At 62.2% G+C, this 11,896-nt stretch overlaps 2 protein-coding genes across 6 annotated transcripts; one reads left to right on the forward strand and one right to left on the reverse strand.

Annotated features, from left to right (window-relative positions):
* Positions 1–17: 17 nt before the first annotated feature.
* On the reverse strand, positions 18–2,724 carry ARL16 (ARF like GTPase 16). Of its 2 annotated transcripts, none has more exons than XM_090059127.1 (5): positions 2,562–2,718; positions 2,384–2,529; positions 1,681–1,794; positions 672–787; positions 18–368 (listed from the first exon to the last, which is right to left on the reverse strand). In XM_090059127.1, exons 1-5 carry the CDS (start codon positions 2,626–2,628, stop codon positions 197–199), a joined length of 615 nt encoding a protein of 204 aa, XP_089915253.1. In that variant the 5' UTR covers positions 2,629–2,718; the 3' UTR covers positions 18–196. The 2 variants fall into 2 exon arrangements, with proteins under 2 accessions (XP_089915253.1, XP_089915252.1); XM_090059126.1 differs by having other exon boundaries at positions 22–368; positions 2,384–2,441; positions 2,567–2,724.
* Positions 2,721–11,769, forward strand: HGS (hepatocyte growth factor-regulated tyrosine kinase substrate). Of its 4 annotated transcripts, none has more exons than XM_090059110.1 (21): positions 2,721–2,872; positions 3,407–3,491; positions 3,809–3,884; positions 4,488–4,580; positions 5,946–6,069; positions 6,513–6,565; positions 7,097–7,165; positions 7,392–7,516; positions 7,754–7,832; positions 7,919–8,017; positions 8,489–8,584; positions 8,973–9,011; positions 9,131–9,274; positions 9,442–9,655; positions 9,813–9,985; positions 10,182–10,322; positions 10,414–10,591; positions 10,671–10,804; positions 11,032–11,121; positions 11,290–11,385; positions 11,464–11,769. In XM_090059110.1, the coding sequence occupies exons 1-21, from the start codon at positions 2,836–2,838 to the stop codon at positions 11,569–11,571; spliced, it is 2,253 nt and encodes a 750-aa protein (XP_089915236.1). In that variant the 5' UTR covers positions 2,721–2,835; the 3' UTR covers positions 11,572–11,769. The 4 variants fall into 4 exon arrangements, with proteins under 4 accessions (XP_089915236.1, XP_089915238.1, XP_089915240.1 ...); XM_090059112.1 differs by having other exon boundaries at positions 9,445–9,655; XM_090059114.1 differs by having other exon boundaries at positions 7,919–8,006; positions 8,487–8,584.
* Positions 11,770–11,896: the final 127 nt, after the last annotated feature.

Below are 11,896 nucleotides of genomic sequence, written 5' to 3' on the forward strand. Positions count from 1 at the left end.
CCAGCTCAGAGCTTGTGCCACAGTCTGGAGAGTTCAGTTTTATTTTACAATTAAAGCTCAAGTCTGAAGTGGCATCACTCCTGCTGGGGGCTGCTGCTCAGTGGCCTCTGCTCTACTCCTGGAGCCCAGGCTCCATGGCAGAGGAGCCCTGAGCTCTTGGGGCCTACGCCATCCCCTGGCAGCACATGGAGTAACATCAGCTAGCATCCCTGAGGGTGGACTGAAACCACCGCAGCACTTCGGGCAGGCCCGTGCCATCGCGGGCACTGGTCTCCACTACGGTGATGGGCTGCGTGGCACAGGAGACCATATCCTGGATGCGGAACAGGGACTTCATCTCCGGCAGGGACATGTAGCAGGCCAGGTCGCTGGAGCCAGAGGTGGGAGTGAGAAATGAACATAAGATCTCATATTAAATCCACACTGACCAGACTTCAAGCAATCCCAGCCCATGCTGCCCGCCGAGCCATGGCTTGGGGTCCGAAATAAGCACAGCCAAAGAAGACTGTTCTCCTTCCCTGGGAGGTGCCTGCCCCACCTTGGGGACTGGAGGGGATATGAGCAGGGCACAACCACCCCAGCATCCTATGTACCCTGCCCTGACCCCTCCTATCTCCTCCCCTCCCACCAGGGAACCAGCCTTGTCCAGCCTGGTGCAATCCTCCCCTTACATCTTGTTGAAGACAATGAGGACTGGCACCGCAGCAAGCTGCTCTGCAGAAAGGAGTGACAGCAGCTGGACGCAGGACGAGGAGATCTGGGTGGGGTTTGCAGCATCAATCACAAACTGGGGTGAAGAAACAGAAAGGAGCTTGTTTGGCACACACGGACATGCAGAGGCAGCTGTGCAGTCAGCTTGGGGCAGAGCATAGGAGAAACTGTGGGAATGAGCTCGTACCAGGGACAGGCCCCTGTGCAGAGTGCCCGCAGCTGGGATCTTCCCTCCTGTCCAGAACCCTCCCTCCCTCCTCTCTAGGCTCAGGACAATCCTTTCTTCCCCTGCTGCTTTTATTCACAGACTCGGCAGAGGCATTCAATGGCCAGAAGCCCGCAGCTGAGCTGCTGCACCTGGCCCCTTCGGGGAGGAGTAGCTGTGCTGGGGTAGTGCATCTCCCTGCTGAGACAGGGCTTGGTAGGATGGGAATCAGGCCACAAGATTCTGTTGGGAAAGAGCCAACCCACCCTGAGCAAGGAGATGAGGAGCGGGAGAGACATGAAGGACATGAGGAGTCTGCTGTGAGACGAGCCCCCTGCCTCCAGCGTCTCCCTACATTCAAGAGCTCGGGGCACCACGCTGTCTAGAACATGTTTATGTCTAAACACCCACAGTTCCCTCATCAGGGGCTTATGCCTGCACACACACTACCGCACAGTAGCAAGCAGCCACTGAGACTGGCCCTGGACCCTGGTTCTATCCTTCCCTGCCCCTGGGTGCAGCGTGGTTCTGGCAAGGTCTTTCCTCGCTGCGCCATGGGGAGGCCCCTGCCTAACCCCACAGGAAGCTACTACCATGGCTCAGCGCTGACCAAGGGGCTGCAGGGTTGGACAGTCAGTCCCCAGTCTGGGACTCTGCCAGCTGCAGCATGAGGCCACGGACCCCTGGAAGCACTGGTTAAGTGCCAGCAAGTGGCCACCAACGAGGGCACAGCTGGAAGATGGATTGGCAGGACACAGACTCACCAGCACTGCATGGCAGTCTCCATAGTAACTGGCCCAGATGGGGCTCATGCAGCCCCCCAGCTCCCGGATCGTGATCTTCTTTTGCAGCAGGAGGTCAGTCAGGTTTGTGCCCACCTGCAAGGTTAAAAGATTCATAGATTCATAGACACTAGGGCTGGAAGGGACCTTGGAAGATTATCAAGTCCAGCCCCCTGCCCCTGGAGCAGGAAGTGACCAGGGATCATAGGATCCCAGCAAGATAAACATCCAAATGTCTCTTGAGGCAACACCAGCTGATCTCCGTCCCTACAGGGCCGAGCCCGTCCTACCGCAACGGGACCGGGGCCATATGCATTCATAACGTGCTACCGCCTTGTTCACACTGCTGAGCAGCAGCGCTGCACGGGAGAGCCGCACTACGGGGGCTGTGGCAGGGAGGGTGCGAGTGGCTGCGGGCCAGGGAGGGGGTGCCCAGGTCTGCCCCAGAGCCACGTTTACGGAACCAGGGTCTAGTGATTTCCTTCAGCTTCCGCTGGCGCCGAGCAGGGCACAGCCCCCTGGCCCGGCTGCCCCGCCCCAGGGACGGCGGGTTCTGCCCCAGCACCGGCCCCGGGCCCGGGCCCGCACGGACCCTGCCCAGGCAGCAGCACCCGGCCCTCGCGGCGCCGGACCGCGACCCCGCACCAGCCCAGCCAGCCTGGGAGCTGCCCCGTGCCGGGCCTACCGTGGGCAGCGTGGCGGGCGGCTCGCCCAGCTCCTGGGGCCCGTCCTTGGCGCTCAGCTGTGCAGGGCTGGCTAAGGACCATCGCGGTAGAACGGGCACCACCCCCCAGCCATGGGGACCCCGGGGTGCTGCCCCCCCACCCGCACATGGGGACCCCGGGGTGTCCCCCGCCCGGGCAGGATATGTCGCAGCCGCTTGCCCAGCAGCGTCTTCCCCGAGCCCGAGGCCCCCAGCAGCAGGTACATGGAGCCAGCCCCCCCCCCCCGCTGCCATGGAGACGGGTATCCCCGAAACCATTGGCGGCGCCCGCCCGACGGCAGACGCCCATTGGTCGAGCGTCCTGGCATCCGGTTCCGGGGGAAGTCCCGCCCTTCGTCAGAAGCCGGAAGCGGAAGCGCGGCCTTCGGTGGTGCGGGGCAGGGTAGTGCAGCGTAGCGGGGCTTGGAGCCGCCATGGGGCGCGGCGGCGGCACCTTCGAGCGGCTCCTGGGTACGGCCCAGCCGAGTGGCCCCGCGGACGCCGGGGGCTGGACCGGCCCGAGCGGCCCGCACCTACCCCTCCCGGGGGGCTGGCTGCCAGTGACCCGGACGGGGGGAGCCCCTCGCCCCGGACCCGGGGGGCGGCGCTCGTCAGGGTTCCCCCCCCCGTGCTAGGACCCCCCACAGCGGTGTGAATGCAGCCGGCCGCGGTCGTGGCTCTGCTGCGCCCAGGAGCCGATTCCTGTTCTTCCAGCCGAGCCGGTCGGGTCGGGGCTCTGCGGGATTGCTGCCGTGCCAGATCCCTGGCGCAGGACACAGCACATATCTCGCGGGGCTGCCTCCCACCCGCCCGCAGAGACGCCCTGGCGTCGGGCAGCTCTGACGCTTTGCGCAGACACCGAGGAGCGGGTGGTGGTCCAGCTGGTTCTCCCCCGTGCCCAGGGCGCTGCAACCAGGCAGGCGTCCTGTGCCAGTGAATCCCGCCTGCCGCGGGCGGCTGCACTGGGACGCGCTGATGCTGACGGGTTGTGCAATGCCTTTGCAGATAAAGCCACGAGTCAGCTGCTGCTGGAGACGGACTGGGAGTCCATCCTGCAGATCTGCGATATGATTCGTCAGGGCGACACACAGTGAGTGCCTCAGCCCACAGCTAAGTGTCCTTGGTTATGCTCGTCCCGAGCACGTAGACCCCCAGGCCCGCCTCGGCTTTTACACTGCCCTAAAAGCATGGTTCGGGAGACGACGCGGCATCGCTCAGTGTCTTGGAGGAATTCCTGTGCCCAGAGCCACAGCTGCACTTTGTCTGGAGGCCTGGGAGGAATTCCTCCTTCCCCTTCCTAGCGTGGCTTGGTGGGGGGTAGCTTGGCTGCTGTGTTTTGTAGGGTGGGGGTTACTGGGTTGATGTGGGCCCTCCCCTGTCTGGGAACGAGTCCTCTCTCTCTTCCAGAGCTAAATACGCAGTCAGTGCCATCAAGAAGAAGGTCAATGACAAGAATCCACACGTGGCCCTGTATGCGCTGGAGGTAAACTGAACACCTGCGACCCTGCAAACCAGCATCTCTCCCGGGCTCGGGCAGCATGTGTAGCCCAGGGCATGAGCCAGGGAGGCTCAGCTTTCCATCTCCCATTCTACAGGGAATTACAGGCTGCACAAACTGTCTCCTGTCAACCCCAGTGCCCCCGCAGTGCAGCAGGTGGCTGTACAGAGTTCACGCTCAGTTTCTGGTTCAGAGGTGCTGCAGCTGCACCACGTGACCTGCTGACTGCCCATGGGATGCTGGCTGGGGCTCTGCTGCTGGCTGCCATGCTAAACTAAAGATGCTTCTTAATTCATCTTCAAGGCAGAGCAGTGCATTTGCCTCTGGGTCTGTGGGAAGCAAAGGTCTCTACAAATGTATGGGGTGTTTCCTCAGGGAGAGATGAGAGCCCTGGCTCAGATGCAGCTCTTGGCAGTAACCAATGCACTATCAATTTGAGGTGGCACTAAGCACGGTGGAGTAGACAGGGGTGCTCCTGGCATTTGTGCTGGCTGGGCTGCTCCTCAGCCTGGCTGAGAGCTCAGCGCAGCTCTGCTCTGCTCACTCTGGGCTGTAGGAAGGAACCTGATCTCTTCTCTTCCCCTGCAGGTCATGGAGTCTGTGGTTAAGAACTGCGGCCAGACAGTCCACGATGAGGTGGCCAATAAACAGACCATGGAGGAACTGAAGGAAATTCTCAAGGTAGCCTTGGTCATTTGCCTTCCTCTGGAGGGGGTTGGGGGGACACGCACTGAGAGGGCAAATGGTGGAGAAGGAGGACGTGTAGGTGTCCTGCATGGAAACATACAGGAAACACAACAGTCCAAGCTGCACAGCTGGTGTCTGTTTGAGTGGGGACCTCTTAGACAGATCCAAGTGTCACTACCAGCTCAGATGCACGTCAGGAGGGCAGAGCTGATGTCAGGCTGCGCTGAGCAGGGGCAAAGGAGATTCCTGTAGCGGGGTGGGCCAGTTGTAGGCAGGTTGGTGTCCTGGATGCTGGTCAGGCTTGGCCGGAGTCAGCAGCAGAATGGAAATAACTCTTCCTCGTGCTGCAGGAGCAGGTAGCTCTGTGCAGGTAGCTAAGGCCATAAACCTGCTTCTGTTTGGCCAGAGCCTTAGTGGGATGGACCTGGGCCCCATGGGATGCTGATCCAGAGCAGTCGCTACCTCTGGTGCCTGAATGCAGATGCAGACGTGCACAGGAGTGAGGGCACTGGGGGATTGAGCTCCGTGACTAGGAACCAACTCCAGACTCTCTGGGTCTCTTCTCTGGGGGGAGTCTGTGGGTGGTTGTGACAGCTTTCCCCATACCCAAGGTTGTTCTTGTGTGCAGGGACTCCCCCTCCTGAACCCCAGACTGTTTTCATGGGGCCTCATGATGTGGTGGTCCTGTTGTCTGTCTTTTGGTGGGGCTGGCATTTGGATGCACAGGTTGGGAGCCATGGGTCCTACCCTGCACTAAGTGCCTGGATTTTGTTCTAATGCAGTTTGGACAGGCTTGGAGGTGGCTGCTCTGCTTCCTGGGAGTGGCCTGTCAGGTGCTCTGATGATGACAGGATCAGCTGATGGTCAGGCCTCTTGGAGACTGGCTCTGGCAGACATGGTCCCTGCCAAGCTGTCTGTAGCTCCTTGAACTGCAGCTCAGGCATTCCTGTCCCCCGGAGGCGAATTGCCAGGCACTGCCCCACCCCGTTGGGGCTGAGGCTGGGGTATCCCTGGACAGAAAACGCTGTACTAGAATTGCTGTCCATCAGGCAGCAACTGGGGGTGGATGGCTGTCAGCTCATGCTCTGCCCTTACAGCTGCAGGGTATGATCAAGAGTTCCTGTTCCCTGGCACCCTTCCCCTGCTTTTGAAAGGTGGGGCCTGTGTAGGAAGGAGCTGCTAGGGAGCTCCCTGTTTGCAGCACGAGTGATAGACTGGCTGAGCACTGCTGTGCTGGGGACCCCCAGGTCTAAAGCATGCCATTCCCTTAGTGGGAGGAGCTGCAGGCTAAAGGAGCAAGCAGTCCCTGCTCCACAGATCCGGGGCTTTCCACTCAGACACAGCTTCCCTTTTGTGCAGAGACAGGTGGAAGCAAGTGTCCGCAACAAGATCCTGTACCTGATTCAGGCCTGGGCTCACGCCTTCCGCAACGAGCCCAAGTACAAGGTGGTGCAGGACACCTACCAGATCATGAAGGTGGAAGGTAGGAAAGAGCTGGTGGGTCAAAGGGGGTGCTGAGTCTCTTGCACTGACAGCCAGGTCTGGGTGGGGGAGGAGAGATCATGGGAGGGCCCAGGATAGGCAGCAGGGCCCAGGAGGTGCTGGGAGGACCACCTATATAGCTGGGCTTTTATCCAGTGGCTTTCACCATCTGATGGTGTGGTGGGGCAGCGGAGGGACTTCCTCACTCAGGGCCTGCAGCCCCACAAGGCCCCATGGGGTTGAGCAGCTGGACATGGGGGCATTGTCCTGGAAACTCCCTGCCAGTGGGTGCAAGGGAAACCTGGGGATGGGAAATCAGGTGATGGAAGTGAGCTGGAATCCACAAGCTCCAGCTTGCAGCCCCCTGCTCTCAGCACCTGTCCCTGCCACTCCATTGGGGGATCCCCTCAGCTAGAACAGGGATCTTGTTCCAACTCTCTGCAGGTCACGTCTTTCCAGAATTCAAGGAGAGCGACGCCATGTTTGCAGCAGAGCGGGTGAGCCCTGTGACAAGTCTGCAGCATTGCCATCACATCCCTCGCTGCACAGCAGAGTTGCTGGGCTCTGCACTTCCTGCTGACATGCAGTCATCTGGGGGGATGTGCCAGAAAGAAAGAAAAACATCCCTTGGAGAGGGCAGGGGTGCTTCCCCGGTGGACCCACGCCCTGAGTCTGGCAGGCAGGACTAGAGGCACTCAAATTCCACAAGCAACAGGGCCTGATACGTGCCATTCGGAAGGCTTTTCCAACACCATGGCAGCTGTGGGGGTCAGAGCCCAGTGCCTTCCCCCAGCCAGTCAGTTGGAGGATCCCTGGTCAGCACCAAGCTGGTGCCTGGGCTGAGAGCAATTTTACTCTGCAGGGAATTGCACTTCCCGCTGAGTGCTGGCCCCTTGTGCACAATCCCCTGCCACATGAAGGCCTGGCATGATCCCCTGCCACAGGAGCCCAGCAGACAATGAGAGGGGAAGGGAGCGTTAGCGTCTTGGTGCTGGGCCCTTCCTCATGCAGGACTGTTTTCTCTGCAGGCTCCTGACTGGGTGGATGCTGAGGAGTGTCACCGATGTCGAGTGCAGTTTGGGGTCATGACACGGAAGGTAGGTGCTGCTCCCTGTCCCTCCCAGTTCCTCCCAGGATCCTCCCCTTGGTGCTGGCACATAGCCATGTGCTTGGGTTGGGCACACGCAGGGGGTGGCTGAAGGGGTAGTGAACACCCCACGCTGCTCAGCTGGAGCCAAGGGGCTGGGGTGTTGGGTGGTGCCCCCCACTGGTTGTGGGGGGTCCAGTCACCAAGCTGACTCTTCCTGCCATACCCATCTGCAGCATCACTGCCGGGCATGCGGGCAGATCTTCTGTGGGAAGTGCTCCTCCAAGTACTCCACCATCCCCAAGTTTGGCATTGAGAAGGAGGTGCGGGTGTGCGAGCCCTGCTATGAGCACCTCAACAAGTCAGTACTGGGGGCTGGGGGTGGGCTGCAGGGCAGATCTTGGCACAGGGCTGTGGCTGCCTCCATGATCCAGGCCCCCCCAGAGCTGGGCGGGCTGACACAAGGGAGCTTGGGCACCCCCAGAGCCCTGGCTGCGCTGCAGTCCTCCCAGCATGGGAGGCTAGAGGGGTGGTGATGCCAAGCTGGGGCTGGGAGGCTGCCCACCAGCTCCACTCTGCATCATCACCTCTCTGGCAGGAAAGCCGAGGGAAAAGCTGCTGCCACCTCTGACCTGCCCCCTGAGTACCTGACCAGCCCCCTTTCGCAGCAGTCCCAGGTAGGTGGGTTGGCCGTCCCTGGCCTGTGGGCTGGCCCCAGCAGCTCCCCCTGTCCCAGCTTTATTAAGTCTCTGTCCATCTGCAGCTGCCCCCAAAGCGTGATGAGACAGCCTTGCAGGAGGAGGAGGAGCTCCAGCTGGCCATTGCCCTCTCCCAGTCGGAGGCTGAGGAAAAGGAAAGGATGGTTCGTGCCTTATGTGGTGGCAAGGGAGGGTTCACTGTCCCTAGACATCAGCTCTGGGCATGGCTAGATATAAACATGGCCTTCGTTGTGGCCATGGCAGGCTTCATGCCAGGAAGTGCCCCTGCCCCAGCCCCCAAGCAGGACATGACTCCAGCCTGGGCAGTGGGGGGGGGAGATGTGCCCTGCCACAAGTCGGACTGCCCGGACTTGGGTAGCAGCCAAGTCTCCTTCACCATGACAGCAATGGCCAGGCCCTGCCCCTTATGCGGGGGCTGGCTCTGATCCTGCTGGGAGCTTGCAGAGTCCACCTTGGATGCAGTGCAGATGTCCTTGTCCCGTTTCCCCCTGATCCCCAGGTGCAGCACATGGGCCTGGCCCCTGTGTGGTGCCTCACCCCCAGACTTCTCTCTGCCCTGAGTGGGCAGGGGAGCCAGACAGTCCCTTGGTGCTCATCTGCACCTTCCTCCACAGAGACAGAAAACCACCTACTCCATGTACCCGAAGGCGGAGCCCACACCGGTCACCTCATCAGCCCCCCCAGTCAGCACCCTCTACTCTTCCCCTGTGGTGAGTGGCCTGCCTGCCCTGGCATACAGTGCAGAGGGGATCTGCCGGATGGGTCCCCGGGCCCAGGTCTGTCCTGTGTGGTCTTGGTGACCAAGATTAATCGCTGCTCTGAGATGAGTGGAGCCTGGCTCTGTTCAGCCCCTGGCTTGGAGAAGCTGTAGGTGGCACCTGGGAGACCAGCCCCAGAAAGCAGAGCCTGCGCTCTGAGTGCTGCCCCTGCTGCTGCCGTGAGCCCTGGCAATGTTATCTGGCTGCAGGTGCCTGGTGCCAGGGGCTCTGTCTGCACTGGGCTGGCCCTCGCCCAGCCCAGCTCTAGGGCTCAGCCATGCAGGGATTGTGGATTGTCCAAGTGCGTCGGAGACCTGACCCCTTCCTCTCTCTATCCCAGAACTCCTCTGCTCCGTTGGCTGAGGACATTGACCCCGAGGTAAGCACACTGTCCTGTCCTGTTCCATTTCCACCCCTTGCCTGCCCCCCCAATTCATAGCGGAGACCAGCTTCCACCAGGCCTGTGGTGCTGAGCTTTCCTCCCTCTTTCCCTGGCAGCTGGCTCGGTACCTAAACCGCAACTACTGGGAGAAAAAGCAGGAGGAGGCCCGCAAGAGCCCCACCCCATCTGCGCCACTGTCCCTCACAGAGCTGAGCAGCCAGCCTGGAGAAGTCCACACTGCCCCACTCAGCCTGGTGGAGGTAGGAGAAGGGCCTGGCCTGCAGCAGCCCTGCTGGGTCTGTGGATCCAGTGCCTCTCAGAAGCCACCCCCGTCAGCCTGGCCTGCTCCCTCCTGGGTCTCGTTGGTGGGTCCCACCCCTGTACAGCGGCTGGGGCCAGGCCTCATGGTGCCACCCTGTGTCTCCAGCAGCAGTACCAGAATGGGGAGTCAGAGGAGAACCATGAGCAGTTCCTGAAGGCACTGCAGAATGCCGTCACTACCTTTGTCAACCGCATGAAAAGCAACCACATGCGAGGCCGCAGCATCACCAATGACTCGGCTGTGCTCTCCCTCTTCCAGTCCATCAACAACATGCACCCACAGCTTCTGGAGCTGCTCAACCAGCTGGATGAGCGCAGGCGTAGGTGCCAGGGCCCCGGGAAAGAGTGGGGAGCATAGGGGCCACGAGCAGGCCTGCTCTGCTTGTGAGATGCATCAGGGCTCAGTGTTCAGGTGCCAGGCATGCCTGACAGGGAGCTGGCCCTGGGAAGGGCCTGATGCCATGTCTACCTCCCCAGTGTACTACGAGGGCCTGCAGGACAAGCTGGCGCAGATCCGGGATGCCCGTGGGGCCCTGAACGCGCTGCGTGAGGAGCACCGCGAGAAGCTGCGCCGAGCGGCTGAGGAGGCGGAGCGCCAGCGCCAGATCCAGCTGGCGCAGAAGCTGGAGATCATGAGGCAGAAGAAGCAGGTGAGGCAGGGAAGCTGCTCCAGAGCTCCTGTGACCTGTCTGTGGCTGTGAGGGCTGTCAGCTGTTCATGCTCCAGCTAGCCTGGCTGCACTGTCCTTGGGGAGATGGGCTAGCAGGCTCCCATGGCCGGGTGGCTAGGAGCCATGGTGGCAGGGCAAGCAGAGGGCCTGATGCCTGTGGTGGTGCTGCCCCACAGGAGTACCTTGAGATGCAGCGGCAGCTGGCCATCCAGCGGCTGCAGGAGCAGGAGAAGGAGCGGCAGATGCGCCTGGAACAGCAGAAGCAGACAATCCAGATGCGGGCCCAGATGCCAGCCTTCTCCCTGCCCTATGCCCAGGTACAGCCCTTGCATCCAGAAGCCCCCTCCTGCCATCCCGCAGCCTGTCCCTTGGGCCCACCCCTTGAAGCCTCTCCCTTTCCTCTTGCAGCTCCAGGCCATGCCGCCTGCAGGAGGGGTGATCTACCAGCCCTCTGGCCCTACCAGCTTCCCTGGCACCTTCAGCCCAGCAGGCTCTGTGGAGGGCTCCCCCATGCACAGTGTGTATATGAACCAGGCAGCCCAGGGGGGCACCGGGCCCTACACTGCGATGCCTGTCGCAGGGACAGGTAACAAGTATGGGCTGAGTGGGGCAGGGTCGGGTTGAGCTGGGCCCTTCCCTCAGTCGGTGCCGTCTGTCCGCTCTAGATCCCAGCATGGTGAGTGCCTACATGTACCAGGCCGGCGCGGGAAGTGGGCAGGCCGCGCAGCAGGGACAGGCAGTACCCACCACAACCCCCGCCTACTCCTCCTACCAGCCCACTCCTACACAAGGCTACCAGGCAAGTGCAGCCCCAAGCTGCGGCAGTGTCTGGAGCAGGTGGCGCATGTGCAGTCTCACTGGCTCTAGGGGTTAGTGGGGTGGGGAGGGGAATGTCTCGCAGCACCTGGGCCATGTGGTATGGTGGCACAGGGAGGCCCCTGGCTACCTGTGTGTCATTGGGGGAGCTGGCTGGGACACCTGCAAGGGGTTTCTGGCTGTACCTGCTCACCTGCCTGCCCTCTGCAGAATGCGGTCTCACAGGCCCCACAGTCAGGCACCATGGGCTACATGGGCAGCCAGTCGGTGTCCATGGGCTACCAGCCCTACAGCATGCAGGTGAGCAAGGGTCCGTGCATGGAGGGAGACAGGACTGGGGCTCTGCTGGGCGAGGGGCTCGAGTCCCCCTCCCTGCTCACAGCCCCTCGGCGCAGCCATGGGCTTGCAGGTCCTGGGCCCCTGTGGCACTGGCACAAGGGCTCATCTTGCTGCCCCTCCCTCTGCCAGGGCCTCATGTCGACCCTTCCTGGCCAGGATGGGCAGCTGAGCAGCCTGCCCCCGCAGCAGTCCTACCTGCCGGGGCAGCAGCCCCTGTACCAACAGGTGAGGGCGGAACGGGGGCAGGGCGGAGCGGGGGGCGGGGCTGGGCTTCCTGCACTCACCCCTTCCCCTCTGTTGCAGATGGCCCCGGCGGGAGCGCCGCCCCCGCAGCTGCCCCCGCAGGCCCCGGCCCAGGTGCAGGCGGCAGCGCAGGGCGGGGGCGAGGCCCAGCTCATCTCCTTCGACTGAGGGGCGGGGGGCGATGACGCTACGGTCCCAGCACCACCCCCCTGGGCCTAAGGGGCTGGGACCTCGCCCGCCCACCGCTGCTGCTCCCGGCCCGGAGCTCGGGCCTGCGGGGAGAATCGGCCCTGGAGCCCCCTGCCCTGCCCTGCCCTGCCCTGTATCTCGTGTTGGCCGCGACAATAAACATATTTAAAGACCCGCCGCCCCGACCTCTTCCTGCCGCTGCGGGGGGAGGGGTGAAGGTCACGGTGGGGCACGGATCCCCACTTCCGGCCGCGGAGCACGCCGGGTACTGGGGGCGGTACCGGGAGGACCGATGGCTGGGTAA

The sequence above is a fragment of the Crocodylus siamensis genome, chromosome 8 (assembly GCF_052110815.1).
Source record: "Crocodylus siamensis isolate JL-2025a chromosome 8, ASM5211081v1, whole genome shotgun sequence".
Lineage (NCBI taxonomy): Eukaryota > Metazoa > Chordata > Crocodylia > Crocodylidae > Crocodylus > Crocodylus siamensis.

What these genes read in the sequence shown, in the direction of transcription:
- ARL16 (XM_090059127.1), bottom strand. Translation starts at nt 2,628, where the DNA reads ATGTACCTGCTGCTGGGGGCCTCGGGCTCGGGGAAGACGCTGCTGGGC. An exon ending in CAAGCGGCTGCGACATATCC is followed by an intron (nt 2,530 to 2,561) that starts TGCCCGGGCGGG and finishes CGGGGTCCCCAT; the next exon opens with GTGCGGGTGGGGGGGCAGCA. An exon ending in GAGACTGCCATGCAGTGCTG is followed by an intron (nt 788 to 1,680) that starts GTGAGTCTGTGT and finishes TCTTCACCCCAG; the next exon opens with TTTGTGATTGATGCTGCAAA.
- HGS (XM_090059110.1), top strand. Translation starts at nt 2,836, where the DNA reads ATGGGGCGCGGCGGCGGCACCTTCGAGCGGCTCCTGG. An exon ending in TGCTATGAGCACCTCAACAA is followed by an intron (nt 7,517 to 7,753) that starts GTCAGTACTGGG and finishes CCTCTCTGGCAG; the next exon opens with GAAAGCCGAGGGAAAAGCTG. An exon ending in CCCTTTCGCAGCAGTCCCAG is followed by an intron (nt 7,833 to 7,918) that starts GTAGGTGGGTTG and finishes GTCCATCTGCAG; the next exon opens with CTGCCCCCAAAGCGTGATGA.